The following is a 12,548-nucleotide window of genomic DNA, read 5'->3' on the forward strand; positions in this document are numbered from 1 at the left end:
CTCCCAGCAGCCCCATCTCCTTCTTCCTCCAGAAGTCATTCTGCAGGCTTTTGCCTCCCAGCCCGGTTGAGTGATGGGGAGAAACGTGACCCCCGCAGACCCAGGACACTTGCTTTGGCAGCCCCTTCCCCAGGTCAAGCCTCCTGAGTAGGTGTAACAGCCGGAAGACAAAGGGGAAGGCATGAGGGAGCAAGAGGAGAAGGATGGGGAAAGAGGAACTTCTCAGTTCTTCTGGTACAAAACCACACGTTCCATTCTTCAGGCCTCTGCATTCCCTCATAGGACGCAGGTAACTCACCACACTGCTGTGAAACACTGTTACCCTGTGTGGTAAAGCTCAAAGGGCTCCGCATGCTCCCTCATCTCAGAACAAACTGGTAACCCAGGAAGCGCTGGTAGGTGCTAGCTCCCACCCCCACGCCTCTCTTACCCCCTCCTGTGGGTGGTTTCTCTCCAGGATCTACACTCGGTGCTGCCACTACCCCAGCCCTTTGTCCTCCCTAGGCCCTCATTTTCACATCTATAAAAAGGAAATAATCACAAGAGCACAGGGCCGTCCTGAGAATCAAAGTGGGTAGAGGACAAAACAGCATCTGTAATGGGTAATCCACCCAACCTGTCTCCTCCTCCATGCAGTCTCCCGAGATCCTCCTCTTCAGAACCCTCATTACCAGGCCATTTACCTGACCCTGAGAACAGCCACCCTGGCTTGTCAGTTAACTTTTCAGTGTTAGGATTCTGGCTTCCCCCATGTCACTGCAAGTGCCACAAGGTCACCATCACCTCATGCCCAGCCCTTCTGAAACCTGTCTCTCCCAGGCACAGTGACATACACACCAAGAAAACTAGGACATCCATCTAGCCTGGGACCTGCACACCATGAGTCTCCCCTCAGCTTCAGCTCCCCTCAGCTTCAACCCCTGAGTTGTCTGAAAATGTAAGACTTAAATGAATCAATCTGGTCAAATCCTCTCATTTTTAATGAGCAAACTGAGGTTCAAAGAAACCAGGTGGCTCACCCACGCCCAGGCCCAGAAGCTTCCGTCTGCATCAGTGAGAATGCACACACACTTCAGGACTGGCCGGAACCAGGGGGAAAATAAACTCAGGGCAGTGGGTGCTCTGGCTGAGCCAGGGACCGTATTTCAAAGCCCAAGCTCCATGACTTTGGGGCTGTGCCCCCTCGGGGACGAGCACCCAATTCAAATCAACCTGTTGACAAAACCACTGGCAGTGATTGCATCAAACCAACACACAGGGACAAAATATTTTCACAGACACAATCGGATTTAATACAACCACCGTCCCAGGACCAACTACGCTGTAAGAATGAATAGGAACAAAGTCGGTCATCAACAGAAAGGTCCTTCTCAGAAGACACAATGGGCTCCTACTGTCTGGATCACGGTTTTACCTGGCGCTGTGCAGCAGAACTTTCAGCTGTGATGGGAACACTCCATATCTGCGCCACCCAATACGGCAGCCGCTAGCCCCATGTGGCTACTGAGCACCTGAAACATGGTGATGCTACTGAGGAACAGAATTTCCACTTTTATTTCATTTTAATTCATTAGATGTAAGCAGCCGCCTGTGGGCAGAGGCTCCTACGCTGGAGAGCACAGTCCTAACCCGCCATCTAAGCTAGAATGTCACAAGCACAAAAAGAATCCGAGCAAGCAGCACGGGGTTGTGGGAAAAAATACCGGACAGGAAGCGAAGGCGGGATCTAATTATCATTGCCTTAGCCACCAGAAAGCCCCCACCACCCCTGTGAACCCCAGTTTCTCCATCAGCAGAGGGTGGGAAGGGGCTGACAAGGGACCAGGCCCTTCCGGCTCTGACCACCTGCAAGTTCATTAGGATCTCCTACACCTGGGCACTGGAAATCCAAGGAGGCCCGTGGGTTCCCTGCCATGGCAGGTGAATGGGGTACCTGTTAGTCCTGGCTACTTGCCCCAACCCCAGCACCAACCATGTCTCCCCCATCAGACTGAGAGCTCACTAAGGACAGGCACCAGATGGGCCCCTCTCGGCTTCCCCAGCCCCTAGCAAAGCATCTGGGCACAACAGGTGTTCAGGGCTTAAAAGTCAGCATTAACCACGAGCCTTTCCAGCATGTGTCTGGACCTGGGCTAAGCGCTCTCACCCGCCATTTTGCTCATCCTCACAGCCACACATCAGCGGGCCGAGGTGGTCTCCTCTCCCTCCGCAGAGACCACAGCTCAATGGGATTCTATGATCTGCCCAGGGTCACTCTGCTGGTAAGCCGCAAAACTGCATTCAAACCCAGGACTTCCAACTCCGAAGCCAGGTTCTTAATGTGTAAGCACTGATGCCTGCTACAAATCCATCCCCAGTAGCAGATGGAAGGAAAGGAAAAGAATATGAACTGGGCTACCTGAAGTCCACTTGGAGGGGCCTCAGAGAAGTGACACAAACCTCAAAATCCCTAAGTGGCTGAGACTTCCAGCATTTTAAAGCCTCCTAGAAAGAAGGCTGGGTCCCCCTCCTTCTTGGGCCCTCATGGTTTTCCAAGGGCAACGGAGCACCCATAAGGCAGGGGAGAGGCTGGCCGTGGACTGGGAGACCTAGCTAGACCTGACCTCTGTCCCACAGCAACTGTGTGACTCCGAACAATTTGTGCCTTCTCTGAGCCTCTGAAAAAAAAGGTGTAAGAGTCCCTCACAGATTAACAGCGATAGAGCACTTGGCCCGCAGGACTTAATGAGTGGCCACAAAAGCCAACGACACGCTTAGCCATTCCTAAAGCATTTTAGGTCCCACCCCATGCGGCAACTGGCATGTGCTCAAGATAGCAGCCCATCGAACGCTCTGTTCTCCAACCAACACCCTCCACTGAGAGTCCCTACTCCAGTCTTCCTCAGAAGAATGTCAGAGACCTGCCCTCAGGTGTCTGGAACTCCATACAGCTACAACAGCCAAGCCTACAGCTTTTCCTGAAACTGCCCGACTGCTGGTCCGGCGTGACCTTAGAGCCAGACACCTTCTAAACCACGCTGTGTCTGCCTCAAATACAGTGGCAACAAGGGAATCCCAGGGCACGTTTACAGAACAGGAAAGCTGCTACCTCCTTTCCCTAAAAACCTCAGATGGGGTACTATACAATCTCCTACCTCAGGTCTGGAAACAGACCAGCCTAGCTTTAATTCCCAGGTCAGCCACTCACCAGCTGAGTGACCTTGGACCAGCCTCTTCCCCTCTCTGAGCCTCTGTGCCTAGACTGTAAAGTGGGAATGACCACCACTAGCTCACACAGCTGTTATTGTGAAAGTGACGTCAGCTAATGCTGGGAAATGTGAATGCCCCAGGTCCTGCCTCGGTGATGGAGGCAGCCCTGAAACAAGAGAATGTACAAGCAAGGCACTCCAGGCGGGGACTGGTCCCATCCCCCACCCGGAGCCCACGCTGGAAAGGAGGGACGTTACGTTTCCACGCTGAAAGCCCTGACGCCCATGTTATCTCCCTTCCCAGGTGAACACCAGGACTTTGCACTCATCAAAGGTTGGGCAGGATTCAGGAACAGAGAGGTTGAGTGACCTGTCCAAGGTCACACAGCCAGCCAGGTAAAGGGAGAAGCAGGGATGGGTGGCGGCCCTGGGCCCATCCTCCTGCAGCGCCGGCCAAATAGGCTCCATCTCCACGGAACGGGCCGCTCCCGAAGGTCTCTGACCTTGGTTTCCCCAGATGAGAACCAAGCCCCTTCCCACCCCCACCCCACCCCACCCCGCCCCGCAGGGATCCGAGCATCGGGAGAGCGGTGGGCACGGCGGGGGCGGAGGCCAAGGGCGACCACCCGGCCCGGCAGAAGCCCCGGGCGCGGGCGCGGCGTCTACGCGGCCGCGCTGCAGGGCTGGGGCATGGCGTGGCGGGCGCGGTCGGCGCGGGGCTCACCGGACTTGGGGTAGGTGACGATCCACACGTCGCTGGGCCGCACCGGGAAGTTGGCGATCTCCTCCATCTTCCCGCGGCAGAAGGGCGGCAGCCGCACGCCATGGAACTCGAAGTACTTGCTCTCGAACTCCCCCGGGGTGCTGGGGGTCTCGGCCTCGCTCTCCGCCATTCCGCCGCCGTCGCCGTCGCCGTCGCCGCCGCCGCCTCCCGGCTCGCAGCCCGCACGCGCCCGCGCCCGCGCCCCGCACACGCTCGCGCCCCACCGGCGCGCAGCGGCAGCTCCGCAGGCGTGACGTCATGGCGCCGCCGACGCGCGGCGGAGGCTCCGCGGGTATGACGTCATGGCGCCGCCCGGCACGCGGCCGCGGCGCTGCACGGGCGTGACGTCATGGCGCCGCGGAGCCGCGCCCTCCCCTCCCCGCCCCCGGCCGGGGTCACCCACCCGCTGCCGGGGCTGACAGAGACCCTGGCCCGCGGTCTGCAGCCTCCTCAGTCGTGCGTGCGTTCATTCCGCTCATAGCTTCTGTCACTCAGCAAGCGCTCAACACAGACGCATGAGATACCCTGGCTGGAAGGCCCTGAAAGGTAGTCGTCCATTCAACACGTGCTTAGTGCTGTGCCAGACACTGAGCTAGGCCCCCGACACGCGTCAGGGTAGAAGCAAGCAGAAGCCTGGCCCTGTTGGAGCTTACATTGGTAAATAACCAAGATAATTTCAGGTAAATGTTAGGTCCTATTAAAAATATGCGTCTTCGCCAGGCACGGTGGATCACGCCTGTAATCCCAGCACTTTGAGAGGTTGAGCACGGGCGGATCTCCTTAGGTCAAGAGTTCGAGACCAACCTGGGTAAATGGTGAAACCGCATCTCTACAAACATACAAAAAAAAAAAAATTAGCAGTGAGCTGTGAGCTTGCACCACTGCACTCCAGTCTGGGCAACAGGATGAGATCTTCTAACAAAAAAAAAAAAAAAAAAAAAAAGTATGGGCCACCTAGTCCAGCCAAAAAAAAAAAGTGCTTTTTTTTTTGAGATGGAGTCTCGCTGTGTCGCCCAGGCTGGAGTGCAGGGGCGCGATCTCAGCTCACTGCAAGCTCCACCTCCCGGGTTTACGCCATTCTCCTGGCTCAGCCTCCCGAGTAGCTGGGACTACAGGCACATGCCACCATGCCTGGCTAATTTTTTGTATTTTTTGTTTGTTTGTTTTAGTAGGGGCGGGGTTTCATCGTGTTAGCCAGGATGGTCTCAATCTCCTGACCTCGTGATCTGCCCACCTTGGCCTCCCAAAGTGCTGGGATTACAGGTGTGAACCACCTCACCCAGCCAAAAAGTGCTTCTTAATATCCCACAAGTAGGGGAGGGGAGTGTTGGATTGCAAATTCCAGGACCCCAGATCTGTGGAGAAAAATTACAAAAATATACATTTAGTAAGGCACTTCTTGTGCAAACTATAATTTGAGAGCAACCGAGTTCTAGAGATCTCAGTGCAACCCCTTGCCAGTCATGCACTCAACAGACATATATGAAGCACCTACTAACATGCCTGGGGAAGCACAAAGATGAAAACAACACAGCCTGCTCTCATTCTCTGCAGCCGAGCATCATCAGCTGTGTAAAGGAAAAGAATGATTCCTACCTCTAAGTAGTGTAGCCAGGAGGATGGAAGGAGTTTACACCAACAAGAATCTGGAGCAGAGTGGCTGGACGGGACCTATTCCTACTCTCTCCTTCTTACTGTAGAGTGAGACACGTGCATTCTGACACCAAAGACGTACACATGGGCTGAGAAGCGCAGGCCATGTGTACATAGCAGACAGAGAGAGGAAACAGCAATTAATCCTGACTTGGGAAGCTTGTAGATGTCTTTCCAAAAAAGAAAGAGGACATTCCGAGCACCCAGCCTTTATTCAGAATAATTAGGCCAATGGCAAAAGGGCATCTAGCCAAAAGCTAGAGGGACTGAGTGAATGAATGAATATCCTGATGTTTCAGGTGAGGGTTCTCACTGTGGGAGAAGGAAGATGTAAGTGGGGAATGCGAGAAGGCAGGGAAGAACTCTATGGTATTGGATTGGAATTGGAGGTATTGACATGAGTTTATGATATTTTTAAATTCCTATTTCTTATATTTGCTGGAAAAGCCTTTAGGCAATGATATCTCAATAATACTAGGCATACCCACTGCCCAGATCTTTGCTAAATACTTCCCTCACCAAATGAACCTGGGGTTTCTTGGAGAAAAAGCCAACTCCAGGGCGAGGAAAGTACAAGATGAGCCTAAAACGTCTTGTTGAGTCTTGAACTCCTGCAAGTTCAAAAATGTTGGGAATAGGTCAGAAGGACACAGGGTATAGCATGAAAGTATTACCATAGGTCAAATCGGAAACAATTTGAGCATGTTAGACAAAAATGGGAAAAAACCCACATACCCAACAGTAGAATAGATAAATTGTGATATATTCATACAATGGAATACAGTAATTTTTTTAAAAAAAGGAATGTAACTGAGAAGAATGTCACAGTCAAAATGATGAACAAACTAAGCACAAAAAATGGTATGTCATATGATTCTATTTATATACAGTCAAAACCAAGCAAAACTGATCCATAGTGATAGAGGTGAGAATAGTCTTAACCTGGGGCAGTGGAAAGAGGGTTGACTGGGAGCAGACTCAAGGTTACCTACCCTCCATAGTGTTGGAAACATCATAGCTTGCTCTTAGTGGCGGTTACATGAAGATATAGACATAGATAAAAGTACAGACATGGACATAGATGCAGGCCTTGCTTCACGGATACACAACCAGGGGAGTCACACAGGGTTCTGTGCTCAGAAGGGACCCACACTTTGGAATTTAATGGTCTGTGGTCACTATCTTGAAATTGTTGCATTTATCTTTGGGTTTGTTTTGTAAGTGAGGTCTGGTCAAAATTAGCTGGGAGTGGTGACACACACCATAATCCCAGCTACTCAGGAGGCTGAGGCAGGAGGATTGCTTGAACCTGGGAGATGGAAGTTGCAGTGGGCCGAGATTGCACCACTGCACTCCAGCCTGGGTGACAGAACAAGACTCCGTCTGAAAAAAAAAAAAAAGCCATAATGGACATTAATGAGATAATTTGCAATATTTGAATATAGACTCTAGATTAGATAATGTTCTATTTTAAATTTCCTAAATTTGAAGACTGCACTGTGGTTATGTAAAAATGCCCATTTGCCTCAGAGGTACATGTGGAAGTATTTGGGGGTGAAGAATCATGATGTCTGCCACTTACTTTCAAATGGTTTTACAAAAATAAAACCACAATTATAACCCTAATGCAAGCACATGTATGTATACACATTGAGAGCGAGAAAGAAAATGTGGGAAAAGCCACAATTGGTGAATGTAGGTGATGATATATGTTCATTATGTAGTCATTTTCTATTTTGCTATAATGAGTTACCACAAACTCAGTTCTGTAAGTCAGAAGTCTGATGCTGGTACCACTAGACCAAAAGGAAGGTGTCAGCAGGGCTGCATTCCTTTCTGGAGGATCCAGGGGAGAACCTATTTCCTTGCTTTCTTTAGCTTCTAGAAGCCACCCACATTCTCTAGCTCATGGTCTCTTTCCATCTTCAAAATGGCAGACACAGTCTTTCTCACATCGTATCACTCTTTTTGTTTACTTATTTATTTGAGACAAAGTTTCACTCTTGTTGCCCAGGCTGGAGTACAGTGGCACGATCTCGGATCACTGCAACCTCCGCCTCCCAGGTTCAAGCGATTCTCCTGCCTCAGCCTCCTGAGTAGCTGGGATTATAGGCATGCACTACCACGCCCGACTGATTTTTTATTTTTATTAGAGGCAGGGTTTCTCTATGTTGGTGAAGCTGGTCTTGAACTCCCGACCTCAGTTGATCCACCTGCCTCGAACTCCCGAAGTGCTGGGATTATAGGCATGACCCACCGCGCTTGGCCATATTGCTTTTACACTGACTCTTCTTCTGTCTCCGTCCTCCACTTTTAAGGACCCTTGTGATTACATTGTACCCACCCAATAATCCAAGATAATCTCCCTATTTTAAAATCAGCTGATCAGCAACCTTAATTTCATCTACAGCCTTAGTTTGACTTTGACATATAATATAACATATTCACAGGCTCCAAGGACTGGAATGTGGACATCTTTGGAGGACTGTTATTCTGCCTACCGCAATTGCAGTAAACTTTTCTATACGTTTAACTTTTTTTCAGAATAGAAACCTAAAGAAAAACCTTTATTAACAGAAAATCCCTAGGAATTTGCAAAAAGGCTGCTAGAACTAATAAGTGAGTTTAGCAAGGTCATAGGATACAAGGCCAACAAATAAAAACAATCCTATTTATACATACTAGCAACCAACAATTGGGAATTGAAATTTCAAAAATACCATTTTTAATAGCATTAAAAACTATTAAATACTTATATGTAGGAAAATATGCACAAGATTTGTATAGCAAAACCTACAAAACATTAGTGAGAGAAATGTTTTAAAACTTAAAGAAATGGAGAATTATACCCTGTTCATGGATTCAGCATTGTTAAGGTGCCCATTCTGCCCATTCTCACTTTTTTTTGTTTGTTTGTTTGAGACAGAGTCTCACTCTGTCGCCCAGGCTGGAGTGCAGTGGCACGATCTTGGCTCACTGCAACCTCTGCCTCCTGGGTTCAAGCAATTCTCCTGCCTCAGCCTCCTGACTAGCTGGGATTACAGGCACGCATCACCATGCCCGGCTCATTTTTTTGTATTGTTTTTAGTAGAGACAGGGTTTCACCATGCTGGCCAGGCTAGTCTCAAACTCCTGACCTCGTGATCTGCCTGCCTCGGCCTCCCAAAGTGCTGGGATTACAGGCATGAGCCACCATGCCTGGCCTCCTCACATTTATCTATAGAGTCAGTGCAATTCCAGGTAAAATCCCACTGGACTCTGCTGTTGAAATTGACAAGCTGACTCTAAAATTTATATAGAAAAATAGGCCAGGCGCGGTGGCTCACGCCTGTAATCCCAGCACTTTGGGAGGCCAAGGCGGGCGGATCATGAGATCAGGAGATCGAGACCATCCTGGCTAAGACGGTGAAACCCCGTCTCTACTAAAAATACAAAAAATTAGCTGGGCACGGTGGCGGGTGCCTGTAATCCCAGCTACTGGGGAGGCTGAGACAAGAGAATGGCGTGAACCCGGGAGGCGGAGATTGCAGTGAGCCGAGATTGTGCCACTGCACTCCAGCCTGGGCGACAGAGCGAGACTCCATCTCAAAATAAATAAATAATAAGAAAAATAAAGAACCTAGAATAGGCAAAATAATTTTTAAAAAGAATAGCAAAGTTTGAGGGCTCACACTACCTGATTTAAAGACTTATTATAAAGCTACTTACCTTAACACTGTAAATCAAAACAATATGTAACTGACATAAGCATAAACATGTAAATAAATGGAACAGAATAGAAAGCTCAAAAATATACCCAAACATCTATGACCAATTGTTTTTTGACAAGATATCCTTAAAGAGCAGAAAGCAGTAACTTCTCATGAGCCGAAAATGTCCATCAAGGCCTGAGCCTTTGAATAGAGAAAACCTCACCGCTGCATAAGAAGGGGCATAAGAAGGGGCTGGATAGCACTTTGTCCTGAAGAGGCTCTTCTTCAGTAAGGTTAATCTAGCAGATCTCCAAATCTCAGCCCTCTGATACCCACTCCCAAGGCTGCTGAGACAGCAGGGAAGGCAGGTCGCTGTCCGCGGTGCTGAACGCACAGCTTCCCCTTTATCCCCCTGCCCTTCCATCCTGGCACGCTGGGTGACCACAACTCCCGATGCCCCTGATTTTCCTTTGTTATGTTCTGTCTTGGGGCATCTTTTCCTATTTCTATGTGCTATCTTCTTCTTAATAGGAGAAAAGGCATACAAATTTAATGTGCATACACGGGAGCCTTCAGAATGAAGGCCCAGCTTCCCCATGAGTTACAGAATCTTACATACCATTTTGAGGTTACAGAAAGAACAGGAGCTTAGATTCTAGTAAAACAGATTATGAGAGGGGAAAAGAAGCTTGACTACCAAAGATGTCCTTGTTATGTGGATGAAGCCTCCCTTGGAGAGAATAGATGGTAAAGGGTGTGAGAGTCCCAATCGCTCTTGGGTCTGGGGAAAGAATAGAAAGGTGGGGGAGGGGAAGGGCCTGGCAGCATGCATGAGATTCTCTACAGATGCAAATTTCCCCACTTAAGGCAGCTTTGCAAGGCCACTTCTGTCAAGATGACCAAGTGGCAGCCATTTCAAAATATGTCAAAGAAATATATTTTGATGTAAAATATTTTAATTTCCTTCAATTCTCCACTTTGAAACTTCAAACAAGTTTCACATATCAAAAGCCAAACCAGGATGGCTGCAGTGGCTCACACCTGTAATCACAGCACTTTGGGAGGCTGAGGTGGGAGGCTCACTTGAGCCCAGGAGTTCAAGACCAGCTTGGGCAACACAGCAAAACCCCATCTTTTTCAAAATAGAAAAAATTGACCAGATGTGGTGGCACACACATGCCCAGCTACTCAGGAGGCTGAGACAGGAGGATTGCTTGAGCCTGGGAGGTCAAAGCTGCAGTGAGCCAAGATCATGCCCCCTGCACTCCAGCCTGGGTGACAGAAAACAAACAAACAAACAAACAAACAAAAAAACCCAAGCTGATGGCTTTGGAGAAATTTGGGTTAGAGGTTGTTAGATTGAGATAGAGAAAAGGGGAGAAAAGACAGATTGGATAAATAGGTGCAAATTGAAATGTATCATCCCATATTGTCAGAGGCATTCAAACCAGAGTGACTCCTTTTTGAATAGGGGCTGGGTAAAATAATGCTGAGAACTACTGGGCTGCATTCCCAGGGGGCTAGGCATTCTTAGTCCCAGAATGAGATAGTAGGTCAGAACAAGGTACGGGTCACAAAGACCTTGCTGATGAAACAGGATGCAGTAAAGAATCTGGCCCTTGAGGCCGGGCGTCGTGGCTCATGCCTGTAATCCTAGCACTTTGGGAGACCAAGGCGGGTGGATCACTTGAGGTCAGGAATTTGAGACCAGCCTGGCCAACATAATGAAACCCCGACTCTACTAAAAATACAAAAACTTAGCCGGGTGTTGTGGCACACGCCTGTAATCCCAGCTACATGGGAGGCTGAGGCACCAGAATAGCTTGAACCTGGGAGGCAGAGGTTGTAGTGAGCCAAGAGCATGCCACTGCACTCCAGCCTGGGCAACAGAGTAAGATTCATCTCAATTTAAAAAAATAAAAAATAAAAAAGGCCGGGCGCAGTGGCTCACAGCTGTAATCCCAGCACTTTGGGTGGCCAAGGAGGATGGATTGTCTGAGGTCAGGAGTTCGAGACCAGTCTGACCAACATGGCGAAACCCTGTCTCTACTAAAAATACAAAAATTAGCCAGATGTAGTGTGTGCCTGTAATCTCATGATTATATATATATATGTATATATGATGGGAAGCAGTGGTCGGGCATGCCTCATTATATCCTACCCCCTTTTGGAATCACAGATAGAAAATATTCTCTTTTTAACGTTTCTAGTAGCTTTATTCATAACAGCAAAAACTGGAAACAAAGTATTGATATATTCATTCACTGAGCGAATGGTTAAACAAACTATGTATGGTACATCCATACTATGGAATACTATTCAGTGGTAAAAAAGGAATGAACGATTGATAAATGCAACAACCTGGATGAATCTCCAGAGAATCATGCTGAATGTAAAAAGATAAGCCCCAAAGATTACATACTATATTATTCCATTTATATAGTATTCTTGAAATAACAAAATTACAAAAATGGAGAATAGACAAGTGTTCGTTACGGGTTAAGGAGAGGGTGGGAGCAGAAGGGAAATGAGTGTGCCTATGAAAGGAAAACATCAGGGACCCTTCCATGTGAAGTGATCTATCAATGCCAGTATCTTGGTTGTGATACTGGACTATAGTTTTTTTTAAATGTTTTATTTCCATAGGTAACTGGGGAACAGGTGGTGTTTGGTTACACGAGTAAGTTCTTTAGTGGTGATTTGTGAGATTTTGGTGCACCCATCACCTGAGCAGTATACACTGCACCCAATTTGTAGTCTTTTATCCCTCACCCCCTTAGAACCCTTTCCCCCTGAGTCCCCAAAGTCCATTGTGTCATTCTTATGCCTTTGCATCCTCATAGCTTAGCTCTCATTTATGAGTGAGAACATATAATATTTGGTTTTCCATTTCTGAGTTACTTCACTTAGAATATAGCCTCCAATCGGCAGAGCTTTCAGTGAGCCAAGATTGCGCCACTGCCCTCCAGCCTGGGTGACAGAGCGAGACTCTGTCTCAAAAAAAAAAAAAAAGAATATAGCCTCCAATCTTACCCAGATTGCTGCAAGTACTGCAAATACCGTCAATTCATTTCTTTTTTATGGCTGATGGCTGAGTAGCATTCCATCATATATATACACCACAGTTTCTTTATCCACTCATTGATTGATGGACATTTGGGTTGGTTCCACATTTTTGCAATTGAGAACTGTGCTGCTATAAACATGCATGTGAAGTATCTTTTTCATATAATGACTTTTTTTCCTCTGGGT

At 48.2% G+C, this 12,548-nt stretch overlaps 2 protein-coding genes across 4 annotated transcripts in view; both read right to left on the reverse strand.

Moving 5' to 3' along the window:
- SULT4A1 (sulfotransferase family 4A member 1) overlaps positions 1 to 4,207 on the reverse strand; it is a 38,977-nt gene extending 34,770 nt beyond the window's left edge. The window contains exon 1 of the mRNA XM_034949167.4: positions 3,913 to 4,207. Within this exon, the coding sequence (XP_034805058.1) occupies positions 3,913 to 4,081 (169 nt within the window). The 5' untranslated portion in view covers positions 4,082 to 4,207. The remainder of the gene's footprint in view (positions 1 to 3,912) is intronic.
- A 68-nt stretch (positions 4,208 to 4,275) lies between these two features.
- PNPLA5 (patatin like phospholipase domain containing 5) overlaps positions 4,276 to 12,548 on the reverse strand; it is a 29,483-nt gene continuing 21,210 nt past the window's right edge. For 2 of the 3 annotated variants that reach the window (XM_055105424.2, XM_055105422.2), the window contains one exon: positions 4,276 to 6,987. In XM_055105424.2, coding sequence (XP_054961399.2) covers positions 6,882 to 6,987 — 106 coding nt within the window. In that variant the 3' untranslated portion in view covers positions 4,276 to 6,881. The remainder of the gene's footprint in view (positions 6,988 to 12,548) is intronic. The other variant, XR_008622477.2, reaches the window with a different exon arrangement.

Source organism: Pan paniscus, chromosome 23, assembly GCF_029289425.2.
Source record: "Pan paniscus chromosome 23, NHGRI_mPanPan1-v2.0_pri, whole genome shotgun sequence".
NCBI lineage: Eukaryota > Metazoa > Chordata > Mammalia > Primates > Hominidae > Pan > Pan paniscus.